This window comes from Rhea americana, unplaced genomic scaffold (assembly GCF_003343005.1).
Source record: "Rhea americana isolate MKP2758 unplaced genomic scaffold, rheAme1 scaffold_237, whole genome shotgun sequence".
Taxonomy (NCBI): Eukaryota; Metazoa; Chordata; class Aves; order Rheiformes; family Rheidae; genus Rhea; species Rhea americana.
In genome coordinates this window covers 387098-407872 of record NW_028186354.1, presented here as the reverse complement: position 1 = coordinate 407872, position 20775 = coordinate 387098, and the positions used below count along the sequence as shown (strand labels likewise).

The following is a 20775-nucleotide window of genomic DNA, read 5'->3' as shown; positions in this document are numbered from 1 at the left end:
CTTGAACTTTCTTTTCTGTACATGACTAGTCATGTACACAACTAGGTATGCGGTTACCTTTCAGTAATTTCATGTAGATCTTTCTTTGCTTATATCAGTGCTTAATGTGTAAGAAAATCATGAACTTTACGAAAGACTGGATATATTGTATTTACTGAACCCACTGTTGTCTCATTTATTTTACTGGCCATGTGATATCTCAGATAGGTGGTGGTCTTTTAAATCATAGTATCACTCTTTTTACCAAGTAGGGAATGTCCTTTTGAAGGAGGACACAGGTGTTGGATCATTTTAAAGAAAAAAACAACCCTCACCCCCCCCAAAAAAAAAACAAAAAAACAAGCCACAGCTTTTCTCTGTTGGACAGAAAAAAGAATTTAACATCTGTATAACTCTTGTACCAAACCTTTCTCTTTATTTATAAAATGGTTCTGAAAACACTGTGAACACCTGTGGCTATTGGAGAAGGAATATCATGAACTGTATTGTTACATTTGGTGATACATGATTGCAGGGTTGTGTTCTTCTAATCAAGCAAAAGGGAGTCATGTTCCGTTTCTCTGTATAGTGCAGCTATTTTCTTTATGATGTTACACTGTTTATCATCAACAATTGTCTTTTGTTCAGAGTTGGTTATTTATATTAGCATTCATCCTCTTTGATCCCATTGAACTTAATATTCCATTATAAAGCCATTATAAAGTGTAGTCACTAAGACATCAGTGTGGCCCCACAATCAGGCAGAAATGTAACTCATTTTACAACATAAACATCCTGTTTCTTTAATAAAAATCATTGATGAGGCTAATTTAATCACTGTGAAAATATCACTGTTAAATTGTTGTCTTTTTCCTTCCTACCCTTCTCCCCCCACACCCCCAATTTTGTTTAGGCTGTTCCCGTGCTGATCACTGTGGTAAAGCAGAAACAACAACTGATGGGCCCAAGGTATATGTTACTCTATTGTGTGCCTTTCCATTGACCAGAGAAAATACACTTCATACAAGTTTAAAAAAGGAAAAGGCAAAAAAAACCCTCTCATACTGTGTTACATCAAACATGCAAATTCACGTTGTCAGTTGATGTGAGCCACCAGTGATCAATATAAATACACAGATTTTTGGAATAGACTTCTTTACTTGGGAATGCATTATAGAAACCCTAGTGTTCCCRTGAGAAGGGTGCAGGACAGGGATTCAGAAAACTTTATTCCTAATTGCTGCAAATGATTACATATTACACATATATTACACGTATTACACTCACCATATAGTTTTGTTTTATTTTTTTCTCTTGTCTTTTCTGAGAAATGGTGTGATGTGGGACAAGAGTATTGAAACCTGGATATGTTTTGTAGAGGATGTAATAAAAATGTGAAATAGTATCATGTATTCTCTTGTACTAGTTGCTTMTTCAAATAGCCAGGTTTTGTTGGCTTTCTTTTCTTTTTTTGTTTTTCTTTTTTTTTAGATCATCAAATTTTGTTTTCTCTGTTTCAATTAAAATTTGTAATGCACTTAAAAACTACCAAATTACAGGTAGAATCCTGCTTCCCTCCCTGCCCCCAGCTATCTCAGAAGGGTAACAGACATGAAATTATTATAGTTCTTTTTTATTTGTAGCTAAGCAGAGCTCTGTGGTTTTTAAGGGTTGCTTGCTGCTAAAATAAAATGCCAGACTCCTAAAAAATTAATCTATACTGTGCTTTGCTTTGTTAGGTAAATGGCAACTGCATCCTAGGAGTGTCTCATGCGAATACGGAAAATAATATCCATCAAACCAAAGGATTAATGACTCTCACAGGGTATAGAGATATCCCTTCTCTGGGCTTTACCAATCAGACGTCAGATTTGTCTAAACACAGTGACAATTCAGGTAAAAAGAGATGAGATTGCAGCAGCATTATTCAGTTTTTACCTCACAAGTACAGGAGAATGAAGGCAGTAGCACTGTTGAATAGGCTGAAAAATGTCAATGTTAGACTGACAATCATTTTTAGAAGATCATCTCCTGGTTCTGTGCTATAGAAGAATTACTTGATGTTGGAAGCGCGTGGCAGAAATTAGACTCTGTATAGGAGTGAAATGAAGGAAAAACATGATAACAGCATGAATTGATGCCTTAAAAAGATCTTAGAATGCTTCTTGGTGTCTTCTCTCTTTTTTTTTATCATTCTCTTTTGGGAAAATTTGTCATTTTATGCATTTCATTTTAGAAACGGAGGTTCYGGAGGATGAGTATTATGATGAGGATGATCACAATGAAGTTGTTCAGTATCTGTTGGATGTTGTAGATGAGGAAGCCCAGAACCTTTTAAATCGTAATAATGCAATGTCAGAGGCCCAAGACCACCTACATCTCAAAAATGCCACGTCGGATGATCATCTATCAGGTACTGAGAGCCATTGAAAACAAAAGCCATTAGCAACAAAATACCTCTTGAAACAAGATACGCAGTAAGCATTTAACTTAGTAGGGTGAAGTTGAAATGTTTTGTGAAGTGACGGTTTCCCAGTGAGAACATAGATTGTGCTATCCTGTGAAGTTCAGGTGCAGTTCAGAAGTGAAATTTGTTTGGTAAACCTGGATTTTGTTTTCAGTAGTCTGGGAAAACATATCCTGTTCTAGAATTATTTTGTTCAGGTGCCTAGCTCTCCATGTGCAGTCAGACTTCAAAGTTTCTGTGACTTCAGATTGCAGAACTTGGAATTATGTTGAGATCTCTCCAAAACCAAATCATTTGCCAAGTTGATTTGTCTCTTTTATGTAAGCCTCAGAGAGCTCAGCACCTTCTTCTGTCGGTATAGCTTTTTTCTTTCATTCCATGTCTTCAGCTGCAGTTGTTATTAACTGAGATATGTTGTGGAAAAGGATTTGTGTTTCCTGTGTGATGTGATGTATGTGTGTATGTTCCAAGCGTTCAAGCAAGATGCTTCCTACTGCTGTGGAAGTTCCCTCCAGAATTCAAGATATCCCTTCCAAAATTACCATTATTTTAGCCTCTGTGCTACTCTTTCGATTTAGGTTATTGTCATGATGCATTGAACCCATAAGACTCTAGCAAGTTGATACAGCAAGTAGGATTTTATCCAGTATATTTTTGATGAGAAATTGTTAGTACAAAGAGTAAGCAGACCCTAGATTTAGACCTATTAGAGATCTAAACCTAATTGAATTGGAGAAAAACTGTTGACACGAGAACTTGTTAATTTACTGACAGTAGTCTCTTCATTCATTACACTGTGGCACAGATTTTTTTTTTTTGCTAGGCAAGCGACCTCATATTTCATCACATGTATTCTGCTTGAAAAGAAGGAAGCATAAAGCCTGATTCTCCTCTGCAGTAAGACCCCTTTTACAACACACTGGTAGCAAAAGGACTTGAAAGTGTTTTTCTGTCTCTCTAGCACCTGTATTTCCATATAGTGCTAGACTGGTATAACACTCAGCTCTGATGATAATTTGACTTCTGGACATATTTTGGCATGTGTATGCATGACAGTTCCCATGCAATGAACATTCTCAAGGGCAAATATGCATCTAAGGCCTTCTACACTTGTCTGCTTTCCAGTTTTGTAGTTATGTGCACATTTGAAAGATGCACTGTTTCTGACTGGAAGGGAGGCAGAAAGAAAGTTTTTGAGAAACCTACCTCTAACAATATTTTTMTGTATATTCTGATTTTTGTTTCTCTTTTAGAGCTCAATGGGAAGCTGACAGAAGATAAGTCTGAGGACACGGACTGTGACGGATCATCGTTACCTGAAGATTTTTCGGAGGTGAGTGGGCAAGAAGCTGATAGACCTTTGTCTGTCGATTACCCTTTCTTGGGCACTTTCTTTCAATTTATTATTTTCTTTATTTGCAAAGAACTTGTGTAAATAATCTTATGTGCATTATTGATGGAACCATCTTTGTGAGCAGTAGTTGTAAACTGCATAYAGAATTTTAATTTTGAGGTAGTATATAATTATTCTGTGATAAATTAACTGTGTAAGAGAACTAAGCAGAATTAGTACAAGCTGTTTCTCATGTAAAAGCTAACAACTTTTTTTAAAGTGGATGTGATATATTTTTAATGTTATTTTAGGCATTTTGGCTCAGAAGTTTCCTTGATTCCCTCTCAAAAAAGGGAACAAGTCATAGTGAATACTGTGTAGACTCATCTGTCCCAAATGTCAATGTGAGGTTTCTTCTTTCCTTACTGACTTACTGGATGTCCAAGTTTTGTGTCTCATATTTCAAATTAGTAGACCTCTGTCTGTCCAGCACATCCTAGCTGTTGCAGCTTTTTCTCCAGTTGTTAGAGCTGAAAGTCAAATCAGGAATCTGACTCAGTGTCAGCATTCCCTAGGTGATCCAAAAGTAAAACTGCATTTGAAAACATCAGTAGAAACTGTTCTAAGATGGCCTGATAAATATAAATCACTTTGGAGAGTTTCTTCTCAGAAAGAAAATTGAAAGGTCCTGTTCTCTGCTGAGTCTTGAACTTCTATTGAGGAAGGAGTGCATATGATTAACTACCTTTTAGAGGTAAAGMCCAGTTCTGTTCTGCACAGAAGTGAGTGCCTTGACAGGAGGCAAAAATGAGGCATTTAGATTCACTATTGAGTTTTCCTCATTAAAGTTTTAAAGAATTAAAAGTGTATTGTATAAGTTTTACGTGGTGCTAACGCTTCCTTAAGTCAGGAAGGATTTAAGATTTTAAGATCCTTGTTTTCAGTAGTCTCTCTACAGATACTCAGTATTCTCCTCTCTCTTTTTTTTGGAGTTAGTTAGATGTTGAAAAGAGCAGTGCCTTTGAACTTGGTCCCCTTCAGAAATACTCCCTGTATCTATTCACATAGTTTAAAATTTACTGTGGATGAGTGTTATATCTATGACCTTGCTTATGACCAAATATTTCTTCCGCTAGCCAACACACACAAATGGTTGTGAAGAGCATTGTGAAGTAAAAGCTACGCTAGAAAGGTAAGGCTTTCTTTCGAGTACTGGCTGAAAGTAAACATGTACAATGTGGAATCTCTGAAGAGGGATAAATTATAATGCAAGCAAACCATAAAATACCTGTGCAATGTCTTGTTGAATTGCTTTCTGTCCRTTCTTGTTATCCAAGAGGTTGTAATTTGCCTGAATATTAGTCAATTATTATATGGTTTACCATATCCTGACTGAATTTATTCCTTTGATATGTTATTACAGCAAATAACTGGGAGATGCATTCAGATGCCAAAGAACTTAATTAGCATTGTGCTAATAATTCGGTACTTTAATATGAAGAAAAAGTTCCAACTAATACCRTCTTCAGTCTGAATCTTATCAAGCTTCCTTAATGTGATTTTTCCTSGTTGTGGAGCACAGTGCTCACGTTGTCCACTGATCCATCTGTTCCCACTTGGGTGCTTTGAGGCTTTATTTTTTTTTTTTTTATTTATTTATTTATTTTTTGTACGGAAAACTAAGGACAAACCTGGCCAAGTTATTAGCTATCCCTTTGAGCCACCTATTTCAGTCTTGAAAATTCCCAGGATGGTAATATGCTAGGTAATTCTAATCYTCAGTTTAGGTAATGTTTCAGCCAACATGCATGTACTTTTTTTTCTCTTGATTAAATTTTTGGGAAGCTTGGTTAAAATCTTGGCATGAAAAGTGACATTCTGACATGTAAATACTTCGTATGTTTACCACTATGTTCAGCAAACCTAGAAAATTCACTATTGAAAGTTGATAGTCTAGTGCATACATAGTGAATTTTGAAAAGTACAGATCTGTTTCAGGATGCAGTTTGGCTACTTTGCCTTTAAGATGTAATTGCAATGAAAAAATTACTAGGCTCATATCTTCCCAGCTATTTCCAATTTAGAACACTTGCAATTATAAATTACTTTCTGGCAATGCCTTGGATTCCAGTTACGTTGGATATCTCCAGGTGTTCTTTTTTACTTCCATTCCTTGTCCTTTTTAGGTCACCTCCACAACCTCCCTTGAGCCAAGCAGAAGAAGATGAAATCACATGGGGAAGTGACGAACTACCAATTGAATCAATAAACCAGGAATGTTTACATAAAGGCAAGAACTTCAATAAATAAACAATCAGTGCAAAATTGAGGATCGTATTATATAGGCAGAATGTCAGAAATGCATTTAAAAATCATGTGCTTCGAGGGCCTGATTCTGATAGGTACAATGGGAAATTAAACAGCTTAGCAACACACTTGAAAGGATCTTTACAGCAATTGTGACAATTTGCAGGAACAAGTATTGGCAGTGTTGGGCCTGTAGTCAGAGTTGAAACCAGCTGAGATTTTCTTCCGTATTATCTATTTGACAAAAGCTCTAATGGCATATGATGATTTGTGTCATTTGACTGTTATCAAATCAATATCTTATATGTGCTTAGCATATCAGATACTCCATGCTCAAAGTACACAATGTTTTCCCTTTACGTTGAGCCTYGTTTTTCCACTGTTGCTCAATTTGGCAGAGTGAAATACTACTTAATTTGATGCATTTGGCAGAATCTAGCCTTCACTTGTTGAAAGAGTATTAGRAATTTCAAGTCCTGAAATTCATATGCCGCAGATTTGTGTCTATAGTGTTCATTAAACGAAGAAAAGAATAATCTATGAAAACCTTTTGACTAAGTCAGCAGATTTAGGATGTTTTCAGTTATGATGCCAGAGATACTTTGAGTTTATTAATTTTGTTGTGTTTCAGAGGAACACTGAAGACCATTTGCCTTGGTATAAAGCAAGTTTTATTGGAAAACAGTGCATTTAGCATGTCTTAAAATTACCACTTAAAATAGGTTTTGGAAGTGAACTGCTAAAAACAGAGTCACAGACTGTGGTGTTTTAGTGCACAGTTCTGAATTCATCCTTATGTATATTCATCCATCTTGTCAAATACTAAGAATTACACTTGATGTGTTTGTTTCAGTGTGTTTATTGGAACTTCAATCAAATACTCTTTCTAGTTCCTGGATTGACCAAAGCTGATTTTGCTTGTGTATTGTTCTTGTTTTATTTGTTTTTACATGCCTAACAAATAGAGGTTATCCGTGTACCACCTAGGCTATACGGATGGATTCTAGAGCTAGTAGGCAGCAAACAGAAGTGAAAAGATTGTTTCCTTCAAGGGTGTTTCTATTGGTCCTGGTTTCTTATAAAAATATAATAATGRTATATGAGTCAGACATGCATGACAAATAAAAAAACATATACAGCGTAACAGGGAAATYGTAATGTTGCATTGCAGTTGACGTTTCCATAGTTAAGGTATTTATGTGAGCACATAAATCAGTCTTATTGTTCTTCTAGATGGTCCTTTAGTCACAAATGAAGAGATCTCTGCACTCCCTACTGTGAAAGTGCTTCCTGGAGGCAAGTACACAGGAGCCAAATTAAAGTCAGTCATCAGGATGTTGCGAGGGTTGCTGGAACAGGGTGTCCCTTCTAAAGAGATTGAAGTAAGTAACTATCTGTCCTTTTAAGTCCTTTTTTCTAAAATTTTGGCTTTTGACAATACGAAGCAGTTAAAATTGAATGGTTGATTCATCACTGCCTTAAATACCACAGCTCTTTAAAGGAGTGAAAAGACTTCTTTACCAAATGTCTTCCCCTTCCCCCACCAGCAGCTGAGAGATAAGGTTAGGCTGAGCTGCAGCTTGATTCAGAAGTGCATTTGCATTTTATTATTTCTTGAAAATTCTTAAATGAGTATGAAATTAACAGACATGGAGAAGGTTAAATAAGCACTACAAAATCCAGCTGCAGCACTGGAGAATGTGAAAATAGTTCTTTCAAAGGTTTAACAGTCAGCCATGTTAAACTGCCTCTTTTTTTGGGAGAAGGAGCTAAAGTATTTGCCAAATAACAGTTCCCACTCCCCACAGGCAACCCATGCTAGCTATATGAAATGAGATTTGTTTCTGTGATTTTTCCTGTTTTATGTCTATTAGAGACTTGGTTATAGAGCTGCTCTTAACGTTTGTTATTGCTTAGCACATTCTACTGAATATGTAATTATTTGTTTATAGAATCTTCAAGAGTTAAAACCTTTGGATCAGTGTTTGATTGGACAAGCGAAAGAGAATAGGAAGAAGAACAGATATAAAAACATACTTCCTTGTAAGTCCTAATCTGATGTTCAGTGCTGTTATTTTGTCTCCACCTGTATGGTCTGTTGAATTGGATCAGAGGAAGGACATCTTGATTCTTAGTCCCAGTTCTACTGCCTTGTAGCCAAAAAAYGCCAGAGTATCTGCTGCTCATTGTCTAAACATGCAAAGCGAACATTCATAAAGAGTTAAAGATCAGTGAGCAAAGACTAATACCATAAGTAGAGATGGATATCTAAAAAATTTTTCAGTTGTTTCAGCAGGTCCTGCTTGAAACAGGATGAAATACATTCACATATATGGAGTCAGACAGCTTTCCCCCATTTTACACATGTAAATTTGGTATAACACGTGTGTATAGTATTGTCAATAATCTTTCTGCAACAAAATTCTATTTGTCTTGGCTATGAAGTTTGCAGTTGAGAAGCAAGAACTGACGAAGACTAGCTCTCAGTGAGAAACTTTCAACCTGAAGTCCAGAGGTGCTCTAGTTCAAATCACATACCCTGCCTGTCCTGTTGGTTGGATTTGGCCCTTAGCTTTTTTTTTCTTCATGAAAAGAGAAGTGCTGATTAGTGCCCTAAAGCAAATATTACATTGATTTTATATGTTCTTGAAATATTTGTGAGTGTCTTTGGAGAAGACAAGTAGCATGGGAGTGTGTCAAGCTTGGCATCTCTATTGTTAGGAGAGTTTAATTATGTACATGTATAGCATTAAAGTAATTTTGTTTGTGTTGGGATTGCAGATGATACCACCAGAGTACCTCTGGGGATTGATGGTGGATACATCAATGCCAGCTTCATTCGCATGCCAGTGGGGAATGAAGAGTTCATTTACATTGCATGTCAAGGACCTCTCCCTACTACTGTAGCAGATTTCTGGCAAATGGTCTGGGAACAAAACTGTACTGTGATTGCCATGATGACTCAGGAGGTTGAAGGAGAAAAGATAAAATGCCAGCGTTATTGGCCAGATGTACTCAATAAAACTATCATGATAAATGATAGGCTCCGGCTTGCTCTTGTAAGACTCCAGCAGCTGAAGGGCTTTGTCGTTAGAGTGCTGGAGCTAGAAGATATCCAGGTAAGTGAATCGAATTCTTCTGCATGCTGAGAATGTATTTCGAGTGCTGATATTTCTGTCTTCAAACTTCTSTCTTGCCTACTTTCAGTCACAATGTCTACATTGAGCAGTAACTTGGAGTTCTCCTTGCCTGATCATTGCTATTAGGCAGTGCTTCCTCTTTACAGATTATGCTACCATGTGACATTTACAGGAGAAGGTCTTTGGTCCRGGGGATGATTTAATGATGTTAATGAGACTAAATGTGATTCCTTAGATGCCCTTGGCCACAAAAGCAGAAAGATATGTAGGCATGAAGATCTCTAACTCAGTGTGACTGTTTCATTACTTTATGTGATTAGTGARCACAGTTTGCACGGTGAATCTCGTACTATTTAATTACCTGCTGCTTACTTTCAGTGCAGCTCATTGTTTCTCTTATTTTATTGAATTACATACTACTTGTAATTTGGTCTCTCTCCTGAGACTGTTTCTTTTAGGAACTTACCTGTTCCCTTTTTGTCTCCCTGTGTGATATTTTGGTGTTACTGTGTTCTTAAATCTCAGACAGGTGAGGTACGGCACATCTCGCATCTGAACTTCATTGCTTGGCCTGACCATGACACCCCTTCTCAACCAGATGACCTGCTCACTTTTATCTCCTACATGCGGCATGTCCACAGATCAGGACCTATCATAACTCACTGCAGTGCGGGCATTGGACGGTCAGGGACCCTTATCTGTATAGATGTTGTTCTAGGGTTGATCAGCAGAGATCTTGAAGTGAGTACTAAGASGATGGACTAAAGCATGCTTTTGACTTGAATGAACTGCATTCCATGGGAGGTATTCAGTTATTTAAAGAACTGAATCCTAGCCTCAATGACAATGTTACTCCTGTGTTTAAAATGAAGGAATAAGGACAAAGCAGATAGTCAGAAACTCGAGGTGTGCGAACACTTCAGCCTGAAACAGTGTTACAATAAAATTCTTTTTCCAGGACAGCCAAAGATACACTTTCTGTGATCCACAAGAGGGTGCTAGCTTTCTTATGTTTGCGTCCTTCAGTGAGCTGGTATGGCAAAACCCTTTGTGGATTTTTRGAGGAGATGAATTATCATGCCATGCTTAGCACAGTAAGGCTTATAAGCAGTTCCTTAACTTCTAGAGTTTTGTAGTCTGGGGAAATTAAAAGCATTTTGCTAGAGTAGGCCAAAGGCCTCAATTTTCTGCACGATCAACTCTTAAAAGTAAGCCGGGGAGCCTGTGGAGGTATATGGTGGTAGAAGAAAGAAAAGGAGAACATCTTACGCAGGAGGGCTGCGTACTTTCTGCGTGGAGACAGCTCATGCTGGTAACCTGCCAAATATGCATGGAGTATAGTAAATTTTRATTTGTTCCACTGCTAAATGTTTAATATACTTGGTTGGATTCTTYGCTGCAATGCTGGGAATTATTGTTGTGTATGCATGTGTGCCCCTCTTTTGGACATTTCACCTACTGCTGTTTGTCTTGGCAGTTTGACATCTCAGACTTGGTGCGTACGATGCGTCTGCAGCGGCATGGGATGGTTCAGACGGAGGTGAGTCAGACTTGTCCGGATATGCACTGCAGGAAGGACACTGGGATCACAATTCTGATGTGCCAGGAAACTTTTAAAATCCCATAATGATTATCTTTGTGTTCAGTACTGCAATGCTTGTGTTGTGAGAATTAAAAKGGATGTATACTAGTGCATATTGGTCTGTATATAACAATTATATGCAATTTTTAATGTGCTGTGCTCTCTCAATCTATTCTACTAAGGATCTGGAGTTTTATTCTATTAAAGCAAGTGTTAGAGAGGAAATCATATGAGCTTTTTGGCAAAAACTTGGATTAGATGCTGAAGAGAAAGCCTAACTGTAGCTGCTGTGAATCACTGAAACTACTGGAGACRTCCTGAAATCTCCTTTAGGGAGGTATTAAAGCACAAGTTAARTGACTCTTTTAGGAATTACCTAGATCTAGAGCTAATTAATCTTACCTTGGATTTGGACATGTCAATACTGTTGACTGTTCATACTTCAATCACTTCTCTGAACACTAAAGACTTCTCAAATCATATATATATATATATTTTAAACAGAGCTATCAGCCCCCTCCACCCCCAACATATATTAGCTCCCAAAACTATATCACCAAGATTGTAAGATGAGATGTTCCATTGTAATCTAAGTTCTATATCAGGTGGTTTGATGAAAGACCTTAGTCATTTGCTTGCATCATATCTGCTTTTGTAAAGTACTTGCTATCTTTGAAGCATTTTTGATGTGAAAGGAGTAAAAATTTAATGTATGAAAATACTCTTTTAGTATCAGGGGAGAGCCTATATAGTCTGAAAGTTGCATATTTCTCYATTGTGTATTTTTATTTGTTTAACTTTCAAAATAATATTGAAGTCAAGCACTGTGCACTTATGAAGAACAGATGAGCATGAGTTGCTTARTTAGTGTAAGCATTTGTTTGATGTGCCTGGTGATTTCCTTTCCCCTGCAGGATCAGTACATTTTCTGCTATCAAGTTGTCCTGTATGTCCTGAATCATCTCCAAGATGAACAACAACAGAGAGGCAAATGAAATGCTGAACCTGAAGTGCTTTTAAAATAAGAAAGTGAGGAAATCCAGAGGCTCTTGCATGTTTTGATTGTTCTGCCAGCCAATATTATTCCAGTCTCTTTCTTCAGTTGCTATCAAGTGTCTTTGCTATACAGTCTGTCCGTTGTTCCAGCGAAGGTATATAGTATATGGAAAAGGTCTAGCTCATACAGTACCACTACTATCTTCAGCCTATGGACTCATGTGAGAGTTTGTATAACAGTAAATAATATTTAATAAAGTTGCATTTTTGCAGCTTTCTTAATCTGTGATAAAGTACTTAAATAAAAATATTTTAATTAAAAAAATGAAAAAAAAATCTTATGATGTCTCCTGCAGTTCTGCAGCTGCTCTGGGTATGTTTCTTATGGGGTGGGATGTGAGAGTACAAAGCAGCATTTTATCCCAGCAAACTTAATTACAAAGACATTTTATTATTCTCTTTAAAAGCTTGTTTATGGCACGGAATTTTTTTGGCATTTTAGTACAGTTAGAGCTATTTTATAGAGGGTATCTTTAAATCAGTATTTAAGCTTAAAAGATGCCTGCTAGTATAACAAAGATAGTGAATGTTTACTGTAAGTATTGCAGTTTATTATGTTTACTTGGTAGAGTTTCATGTATATATTTATATACTTTTATAGAAAAAAAGATGAATTATTAGGTGTCTAAACTTATAACTGATTAGGCATCTCCACTCTGTAAATAAAAATACACTTAAAATATATTGATCAGAGGGTCTGGGTATTTTTGTGTCCTCGTGACTGATTTCTCTGGCCTTACATGCCATCCTTCAGTATGGTTGCTGCGCATGTTACGTAATTTGCATCACAAGGGCATGCGCATYTTGAATTTTCAGTGTCGTTCTGTTCTACTATGTTGATATCAGAAAAGCTGCTAAACCATGAGTTCCTTTCAGGAAAGCTTCCACACTGTGGTGGAAAGAAGAGGATATTTTCCCTTTCCTCCTTGTTTTGGGGCATAATTGGGCATGGAGACCTGTATCGCTTTTTCTTTTTCTTTTTTTTTTCTTGATGTGTTTGTACTTGGATGCTATGCCAGTGAGATGACAGCAATGTAATCTACTCTGCTTAATTCAAGCAGGTTTCAAGTGGGAGGGAGAATATCAGATTCTGAGTGTTTTGATAATATTAGAAACAGTTGAAACTGTTCTGAAAGGAAATCTTCATTTTGTGCTGTATGGGAACTTTTAGCATGAATAACTGCAACCAGCAGTTGCAGGTTGCAAAAGGACTGTTCCTAGGTTTGAGCAGTGTTCCTCTCCCAGCTGACAGGAAGGGTTTATGTCCTTAATAGAGCTGATGCTTATGCCTTGTTATGTGACTAGTGCTATCAGGAAGTGTACAGGAGTAGCAATTTCATAGCATTCTACATTTCAAGGGTAGAAATAAGTTCAGAGACTTGTGATTCTCTAAGGTGTTAAGTCTTCAGAATATTAGCTTACAGTGTTCTGTTCTCTGAAAACTGAAACTCTGTCACTGTCCTCATTTCATGGTATTCTACGTTGCAATAGTATGACTTATAAAAGGAAATGAGCCTTTTTCACTTGTCACRCTAATATTATGATCTTCTTTATTATTTTACCTTATAGCAACAAATCACAGCAAATCTGTTTTGATATTCCCTCTAGCATGCCAGCACAGCTGAAAGTTATGCCATTTTCAGAGCAGTGTAGTTTGAAGAAAAAGGAATTCTGTTTAGATAGAGAAGCAGAGGCAGATTGACTAGCCGTGTCACAGTACACCTGTATGAAGGAGCTTGAAAGAGAAGACAAGATTTTCAGGACTACAGTTGTCAACAGGCAAAGTAAGTAATCACAGTCTATTGATAATCTGCTGCTATTCCTTTCAGGTAAATAGTGAATGCAAGGAATTTGCATTTGTCTACTCTTTAGAAATTAAAAAAGTAGCTATTAGGGTAAAAACAGTTGAATTCTTCCTTTACGAGTTTCATGACACAAAAATGTAGAACCAGGAATGGATCTTTGCATAGTACAGAATGTGAAGTCCATCTTGGTATTGTACAAACAATTTGCAGCAGATTACAGCCTGTGGGAAGCATGCATCAGTATCAGACTCCACTATTTGCTTTTTATCCTCACAAATATGAAGGTCTATGGTATTATAGTGGCCTGGTTGGTTAGATGTTCTTCAGGTTCCTCAAGGTCAAATTCACCTGCTATAATTTTCTGACAGGATAATTAGTGCAGTGGTCGTGTGTTGTATAGTACCTCCTCTACTTTTAATGATGGGCATAAAAAAAGCTGAAGATAACGACCTGGACCAAAACCCCTCTCCCAAAAAGTTAAAACAAAAAATCAAACCCTGAAAACAGTCTTTTCRTTTTCTTAGATTTTTACTCTAGGAAGGTGATCATATGAACAAATAGACACATCACTCAGCTAGGATTGATGTATAGTGTTGACACCCACCTGCAGGTCAGTGGGGAAGCCCAACTAWCCCCCATTCCCTCATTAACTATTTTAACTCTGTTTAAGAAACTGCAGCTCTTGAGGGGCAAAGCATTCTTGTCTGAACAAAGGATGAATGTGACATTTCTACTTCTACCTTCAATCTCYTTGATTCAGCTCTTCCCATCTGAAATTGTCCTTCTAATACCATCAGTATGTAGCTGACAACAAGGTCAATGAGGGATGATACACATTTGCTGCCTTGAAGTTTTCTTGTCTTGGCCAAATCCCTGATTACCCTGACGTTATGATAAAGCAAAYTGTCTCCAAAAGAAACCGTTCAGGTGTTCCTAAGAAGTTGTGCATGTACAATAAAGGTAGTACTGGCATTTCTGTGAACAGTGTCCTGAATTTCCATGTGTTTATGTCTCAGCCTTGAGGAGTTTCATATCTAATAAAGCTGGAATGCTTCCTGATCTCTTAGTTGTTGGGGACACAGAGAGCATGTCTGTCTTCTGCCTAACTGGCAATCTGGTGATCTTCCTCTTTCCTCTTCACCCTCCTGCCTCCGCCCCCCCCAAAAAAAAACCACCACTTTTGGAACTTGCTATCTGTGACACTTCACATGTTCAGAYTGGCTAAAGTGGACCAAATAGTTTCTGACTGGTTTCTTACTTCTTAGAAAGAAATACACATACTCACTCACCGTGATTACTTAAGCTTGGTTTCTRTAGGGAACCAGACAGAAGAAAAAATTACGTATTTATTCATTGTTTCTCCACAGGTTAAGGCTACCTGAAAGCTTTATATCCCTTAGAAGAATAGAGAAGGAAAATATCTGAGAAACCTGTTCCATGAGTGGAAATACGGGTTTTTTTTAAGTCTCTTGCGTATATTTTTTTCAGGCAAAAAAAATTAATGTCTTTTTCCCTTTAACTGTGATATCTTGCTGAGTAAGCAACCAGGACATGCTCCAGCTGAAAGGAATTTTCCTTTTTATAAGGTATCTGATGTTCAGCAGGRAGTTAACCAGACTAGGAAAAAAGCTGATATAACCCATTATGGTTCTAATTAGAGAGCTGTCTTGGGTTAACAAGGAGAGAAAGGATCTCTTTTCTTCCATTCAGAATTAGCTGACAAAAGCATATATGATTTGCTCCACCCTTGTGCCACCTGTTTTCTCTGTACCATGTTTTTTCATGATGCTCTTTGTCTATGCAAGAGCAGGGCAGCAGTCTATGAAGAGGTAATATCAGTTATCCCTTGGAGACTATTTTGAAGGCTAATTATTGTTCTTACCTGAATGCTTCTAAGCAGCATGTTCCTTTACAACCTACTTCCTTTTAAACCTAGCTTAATGCCCACCTAGGGAAAAGAAAGTGCTTAAGAATGATTGATTGAAAAGCTTGCTTTGTGAAGGGAATGCTTTCCTTTATCAAATATTCAGTGTTTTGCAGGAGGATCTTGGAAGATGCTAGGTAAATCTTTCATAATCTGCTTTGAGTAGTGGAAGCAGGTTTGTAACTGAGATGTAGGCCACTATTTCCCTTAAAATGCTTATATGCCATCCCCTGATGGTGCAAGCTTGAAGACAGGCCCATTCTCTTGTGTGTTCATATAGATCTGCAGCTGCAAAAACTCTGTGTGGCRAGGTGGGACCCAGAAGGACAGTGAAAGTAGAAATGGGAGAAGTCTTTCTATAGAGAGAACTGCATCCTAGTGAAGCTTTTCTGTAGTGACTCTTCACCTGTGGCATAAGCCAGCCTAACATCTGCCTTGCAAACCCCTTTCAGACAGGCAGAACAGCGTAACAGCTGGGCCAGGATGATAGTGCATGTGGTTACTGATGCAGAACAATATCATAACCGAAGCTTAGGAGGCTGGAAAAAAARGTGACTTACAGGTAGTAAAATGCTTGCAAAGTGCGTCTGTAGGTGCTTCTGACTTCCCCAGTGTTCAGAAGTATTTCCCACTAGGAAACCAAAGCAGCTTGGCCACTTGAGCATGCTAACAAAGTCTTGGTTTGTGTCTTTTCAGTATTAATGACATACGCAAACCTGGTTTTAATATATGTAATATCTGCTTTGTCTTTTCTGTAATATTTGGGGCAGGGCAGAAACCTGAGGGCCCAAGACCCAGTTTTGTTGAATGAGTGGGATGTTTTGCTAACATTCAAGAGTATGACTYATCATCAAGCTGCAAGTCTGAATTTGTTTGTTATGGCATCTGCTAACAGTCAAATCAGAGCAAACTGAGGGGCAAAGATCAAATGGTTTGTTGCTGTTTGCACTGTTAAAACAGAGAATTTGTTCTGTGCTGGCTTCCCAGCACAGCTTTTCTTGGCCTAGTGAAGGCCAAACTCAAGGATATGTCAGTTGTCATATAAGCAGCCTTTGAGAGAACAGCTTAACAATGGCTCTGAATATTAGAGGTACAGTGAGTTCTTTGGGGCTTTTGTGGTGCATTACTTCATTTTAGCTGGGATGCAAGTGTGTCTGATTGAATCTGTCAGTGGTTTTGGTRTGAACTTGGAAAAGATGCTGTGTCCTTACATACCTGTTGATCGAAAGGCAGAAAAATGCAGCAAGGAGGGAAAGCAGAAAAGCAGTTTATAACACAGCAAAAACAGAGAAATGCCTGATATATAGCTGTGTACAGTAAATCTTCACTGCTGTGTTTAGACCAGCTTTTTCTTTACCAGTTAAAACACCAAATCATTGCATTTCCCTTATGTTTCCAAGCAAAATTGATAAAAAGGAAAAGATAGAAACCATTATCTCCTTCCCCCCAAAATAAAGTTATATTTGCATTTGTATGAAGGTAAGTCAAAGCTGATGTCAAATCTCAGGCCTGCAGAAAAAATGGATCTTTCTTTTGATTTRTGAATGAAGTTATCGAAGCACATCTGAGTTCTCTTTAAGAATCCCGGAGCAGAAATGGTGCCAGGCTCAAAGAGAGAATAGCACCTGGTCCCTAACAGCAGCATGGTGGGCAGCTGGCTTGGAAACTGGCTGGTGTGAGGAAGCTGATGGGGGCTGAGTCTTGGAAATAGTTACTCCTTTGGGGGGAAGTGGTCTTTCTTGCAGGAGTAGCACAGTGCTCACTGCCTTCAGCTAGCTGTTCTTAGGAGGAAGAAACACCGCTCTAGCCTGCAAAGCAATAGCCCTTTTCCTCAGGGAGCCAGTGAGTCATCAAGAAGGTTTGGAGAGGGGGTGAAGAACAGTGCTTCTTTGCAAAAACAGCCAAAGATTGCCTTCTGCATAGCCCTCAGGCCTGAATTTGAACCTCTTTTGTTGTGCTTTATTTCTCCTGATTTGTGTCTGCTAAACAAGTGGGCTTACAGGGGTCTTTGTTTCYTAATGAGGTGTTGAGAATGGGAGTTGTTTTGTTTCATTTTTTTGATAAAGAGACATGAAATCTTGCTCCCCAAAAGGATGTGATCTGAAGGAGAAATCATTGGGATAAAAACAGGTTTAGTTGCTGATTTCCTCCAGTAAGTTCCAGGAAGCAGTTTTGATCTTCCTTGCTGTACTGTGATGACCTGCATAATGGCATTTTTCTTCTGGTAGGGCCTCAACTGCTACTTCAGTACAGTAACCAGATTCCCAAACAAAGTGTGCACTACCTCTAAACAAGTTAACTTGGGTCACAGAAACAGCCTGGTATTCAGTAGCAAGGAGCTTTGCATGGGCTAGTTTGACTTCTTAGTTCTTAAATCCAGATTGTAGGTACCTTAACGCTGTCCTCAGAAACAGGTATATTGAGAGATGCCATGAAGAACCACATGGCATGTCCTGCGGCTCTCTTTTTCGTATGTGCATAGAAAGTATATTTGCAGTTCAGACATTCTGCTTTCTTATTTTTGCAGTGACAAATTTGGCTGTGATCAAAGCTGCAGTTCTGCCTTTGGCTGAGCATGAAGTAGTTTGCATTACGCAGAGCAGTGTGTTAATAACACTGCAGAGCATAATAATTAGCTTGCAGATAGTTCTTTGAGGAGTTTGAAGCACTCTGTGATAGCMGTGGAGTTGTTAGAGAAAATACTTTTTTCAATAAAGACCAGTTGAAACTTGAAGCTAATGCTCTTGCCTTGAAATCTTGACCCAGGTTGAACYTGAAGCTGTAGTAACAGAGCCTGAACTTGGTTCTAGCTCTGTTAGGCAGTCATGCCAGGCCTGCTGATATCAGAACTACTGAGGCCTGCCAGCATTTTGCTTATAACAGAATTCTCTGTCTGTGTGGGGCGACTTAGATGAGCTGAGCAAGCCTGCAGGAGTCTTTTGGAAACTAGACAAGTTAAAGAATAAAACAGAAGAGTACTTGCTTATCCACTGTAGAATGGAATCACTTTCTCCACAGCTATTTTGACACTTGTCAAGCAAATAAATTTCCCATGTATCTGCTGTGTAATACCTAGTCAAACAGTTGTGGGTTTAAAAATATCCCGACTATGAGTGATCAAGATCAGGAGTCCAGCGGAGCTGTAGCAACTATCGTGTACATGTCCTTCTCTGAGTTAGAAGAAAGCGAACAACAGCGCTTGAGTGCTACTACCATGGCRCCTTCTGAAGCCACAGACTTTGCAAGCCCATTTGAACTGGCCAGACTCTAACAGTAAGCGCAGGCAACTAACTGCCTGTAATCTTGTTTGTCCCGTTATAGTTCACCTTCTGCTGATGCCACACAAATGTGTTCAAAATAAGGACTGCCAGTCTGATTGGTTTTGTGCTTGTCTGTCTGTCTGCTGTCATTTTGTTGCTTCTTAATTTATATASAGGTTGCAAGTTTCTAGAGGTGAACCTATTCTTAGGTTCCGGCATTGTTCAGTGGAGCCATAGTATGTGACAAGAATTTTTCGGTGGTAAGTTTTACAGTCATAACAAAAAATAATAATGTCTCAAAGGCCAGTGACCTCTGGCTTTACAATTAAAATAACTGATCCTGGTATTCTTGATATATCCTTGAGGGGAAAAAAAAATCATTTACAATGAGTGAAACCGTAGAGTCAGGTAATGTCCGTTTAATCCAGTGTTTTTATCAAGCTGAATGCAGTCCCAGTGCTCTGAGACAGCTGTAATGCTGCCTGGTGGCTCCCAAAGTTGGCTGTTGGTATAGTGGTACAAAGGCATCTTTCCCGGTTCTGCTGTGGAAAAAGTGCAGCTACCTGCTTTGCTTAGCTTTTTCTCAGCAAGTCCCAAAGCAGTAGCAAGCAAGGCTAGAGTTTTGCAGGCRCTATGTGAGACAGAACCAAGGCTGTCCATTTGCATGATAATTATTAGACGGTTGTTCCCTTCCTATAACCTGCTTTTTCATGCACAGTAATTTTTTCAGCCCAACAGAGCCCCAGTGTTTTTCCTTTTGTATTTCTGGATCACTGTTAGCCCTCAGCAATTCTCATGTTCTGTGATAGGTCCTTATCACAACTGTTTTATTGTTCCGGCAGCCCAGATCACTTGCCTGGGCCTTCTGGTCCATGGACTTTGGATATAAGCTGCTTGTTTAGTGATGTGTAACATTAGCATGGCCATGGTTGCTTTATAAATGACCATCACCTTAGAGCAGACTTCATGGAAACCGTTTACTTGAGTGGGGTTTTGTGTGTCTAGCCACGTGGATATACTTGTAGGAGTGTTTACCTTCAGAACTGAACATATTTTCACTTTCTTATCCCCTTAATCACTTTTCTTCTTCTTGTCTGTCTTATTAACATTCTCTTGTGAGAGGCAGATGTTATTAAAATGCCTGTTTTGTGACCAGTGAGTTCATGATTTACAGCATACAGGAATAATGCAATTTTGAAAACAGTTTCTGCTGTGTGTTCTCGCTCTAGGCATAGTATAAGATACTCCTGGAAATACAGTAACCTTCCTTCATTTCTCCAATGCTTTGAAATGGGAYGGAAAACAAGTATAATCAAGGGAAGCACATAGATACCTCATTGCTCAAGGTCTCCTGGCCTCTTAAGTCCAAATTATTGTGCAGTCTGGCTGTGTCATGTTGTCCAGTTGTCCCGCTTACTTGTATTTGATGAGATTTGCCAGTGCTCTTAGTAATAGGCCCACCTGGGAACTTCAGCATCTTGTATGTCATTCAGATCATCTGATCTTGTGCATGAAAACAGGAGAGAGTGGTTATATTACCTTCCTGTTGGTTTCTGTTTGTAAAAATTCACTTTCAAGCCCAAAGGAGCTGTGGAATGAGAGCACAACTGAACGRCAAGAAAACTTCATTTCCACCTCTATTAGTAAGTGCTGAGTGAGCCTCACATTCATGGTAATTGGAGCTGTGTGGAAAGTAAACCTTTCAGGGAAGTACTTTTGTATGGATGTTGGGGTCTGATTTTGGCAACCACTTTTTTAAAATGTTGCCCAATAGCTAATAAATAATTGCTAAAGTAACACCTATCTCAGGGGACAGGTTTTGACAACAAAATCATTGATAATTTTGGATGTAGAATTGCCAGAGATGAGAAACTAGGTATAGCATGGGCTGAATGCTGAAAGTGTGACCCCTTTTTGTGAAA

The 20775-nt window shown here is 38.3% G+C and overlaps 1 protein-coding gene across 2 annotated transcripts in view; it reads left to right on the top strand.

Annotated features, from left to right (window-relative positions):
* PTPN13 (protein tyrosine phosphatase non-receptor type 13) overlaps window positions 1–12542 on the top strand; it is a 111899-nt gene extending 99357 nt beyond the window's left edge. For both annotated transcript variants that reach the window (XM_085306284.1, XM_085306283.1), the window contains exons 37-48: window positions 893–948; window positions 1719–1875; window positions 2216–2392; window positions 3700–3779; window positions 4916–4971; window positions 5966–6069; window positions 7320–7468; window positions 8039–8129; window positions 8868–9205; window positions 9752–9967; window positions 10704–10766; window positions 11723–12542. In XM_085306284.1, the coding sequence (XP_085162410.1) occupies window positions 893–948; window positions 1719–1875; window positions 2216–2392; window positions 3700–3779; window positions 4916–4971; window positions 5966–6069; window positions 7320–7468; window positions 8039–8129; window positions 8868–9205; window positions 9752–9967; window positions 10704–10766; window positions 11723–11803 (1568 nt within the window). In that variant the 3' untranslated portion in view covers window positions 11804–12542. The remainder of the gene's footprint in view (window positions 1–892; window positions 949–1718; window positions 1876–2215; window positions 2393–3699; window positions 3780–4915; window positions 4972–5965; window positions 6070–7319; window positions 7469–8038; window positions 8130–8867; window positions 9206–9751; window positions 9968–10703; window positions 10767–11722) is intronic.
* The last annotated feature ends 8233 nt before the right edge of the window (window positions 12543–20775 follow it).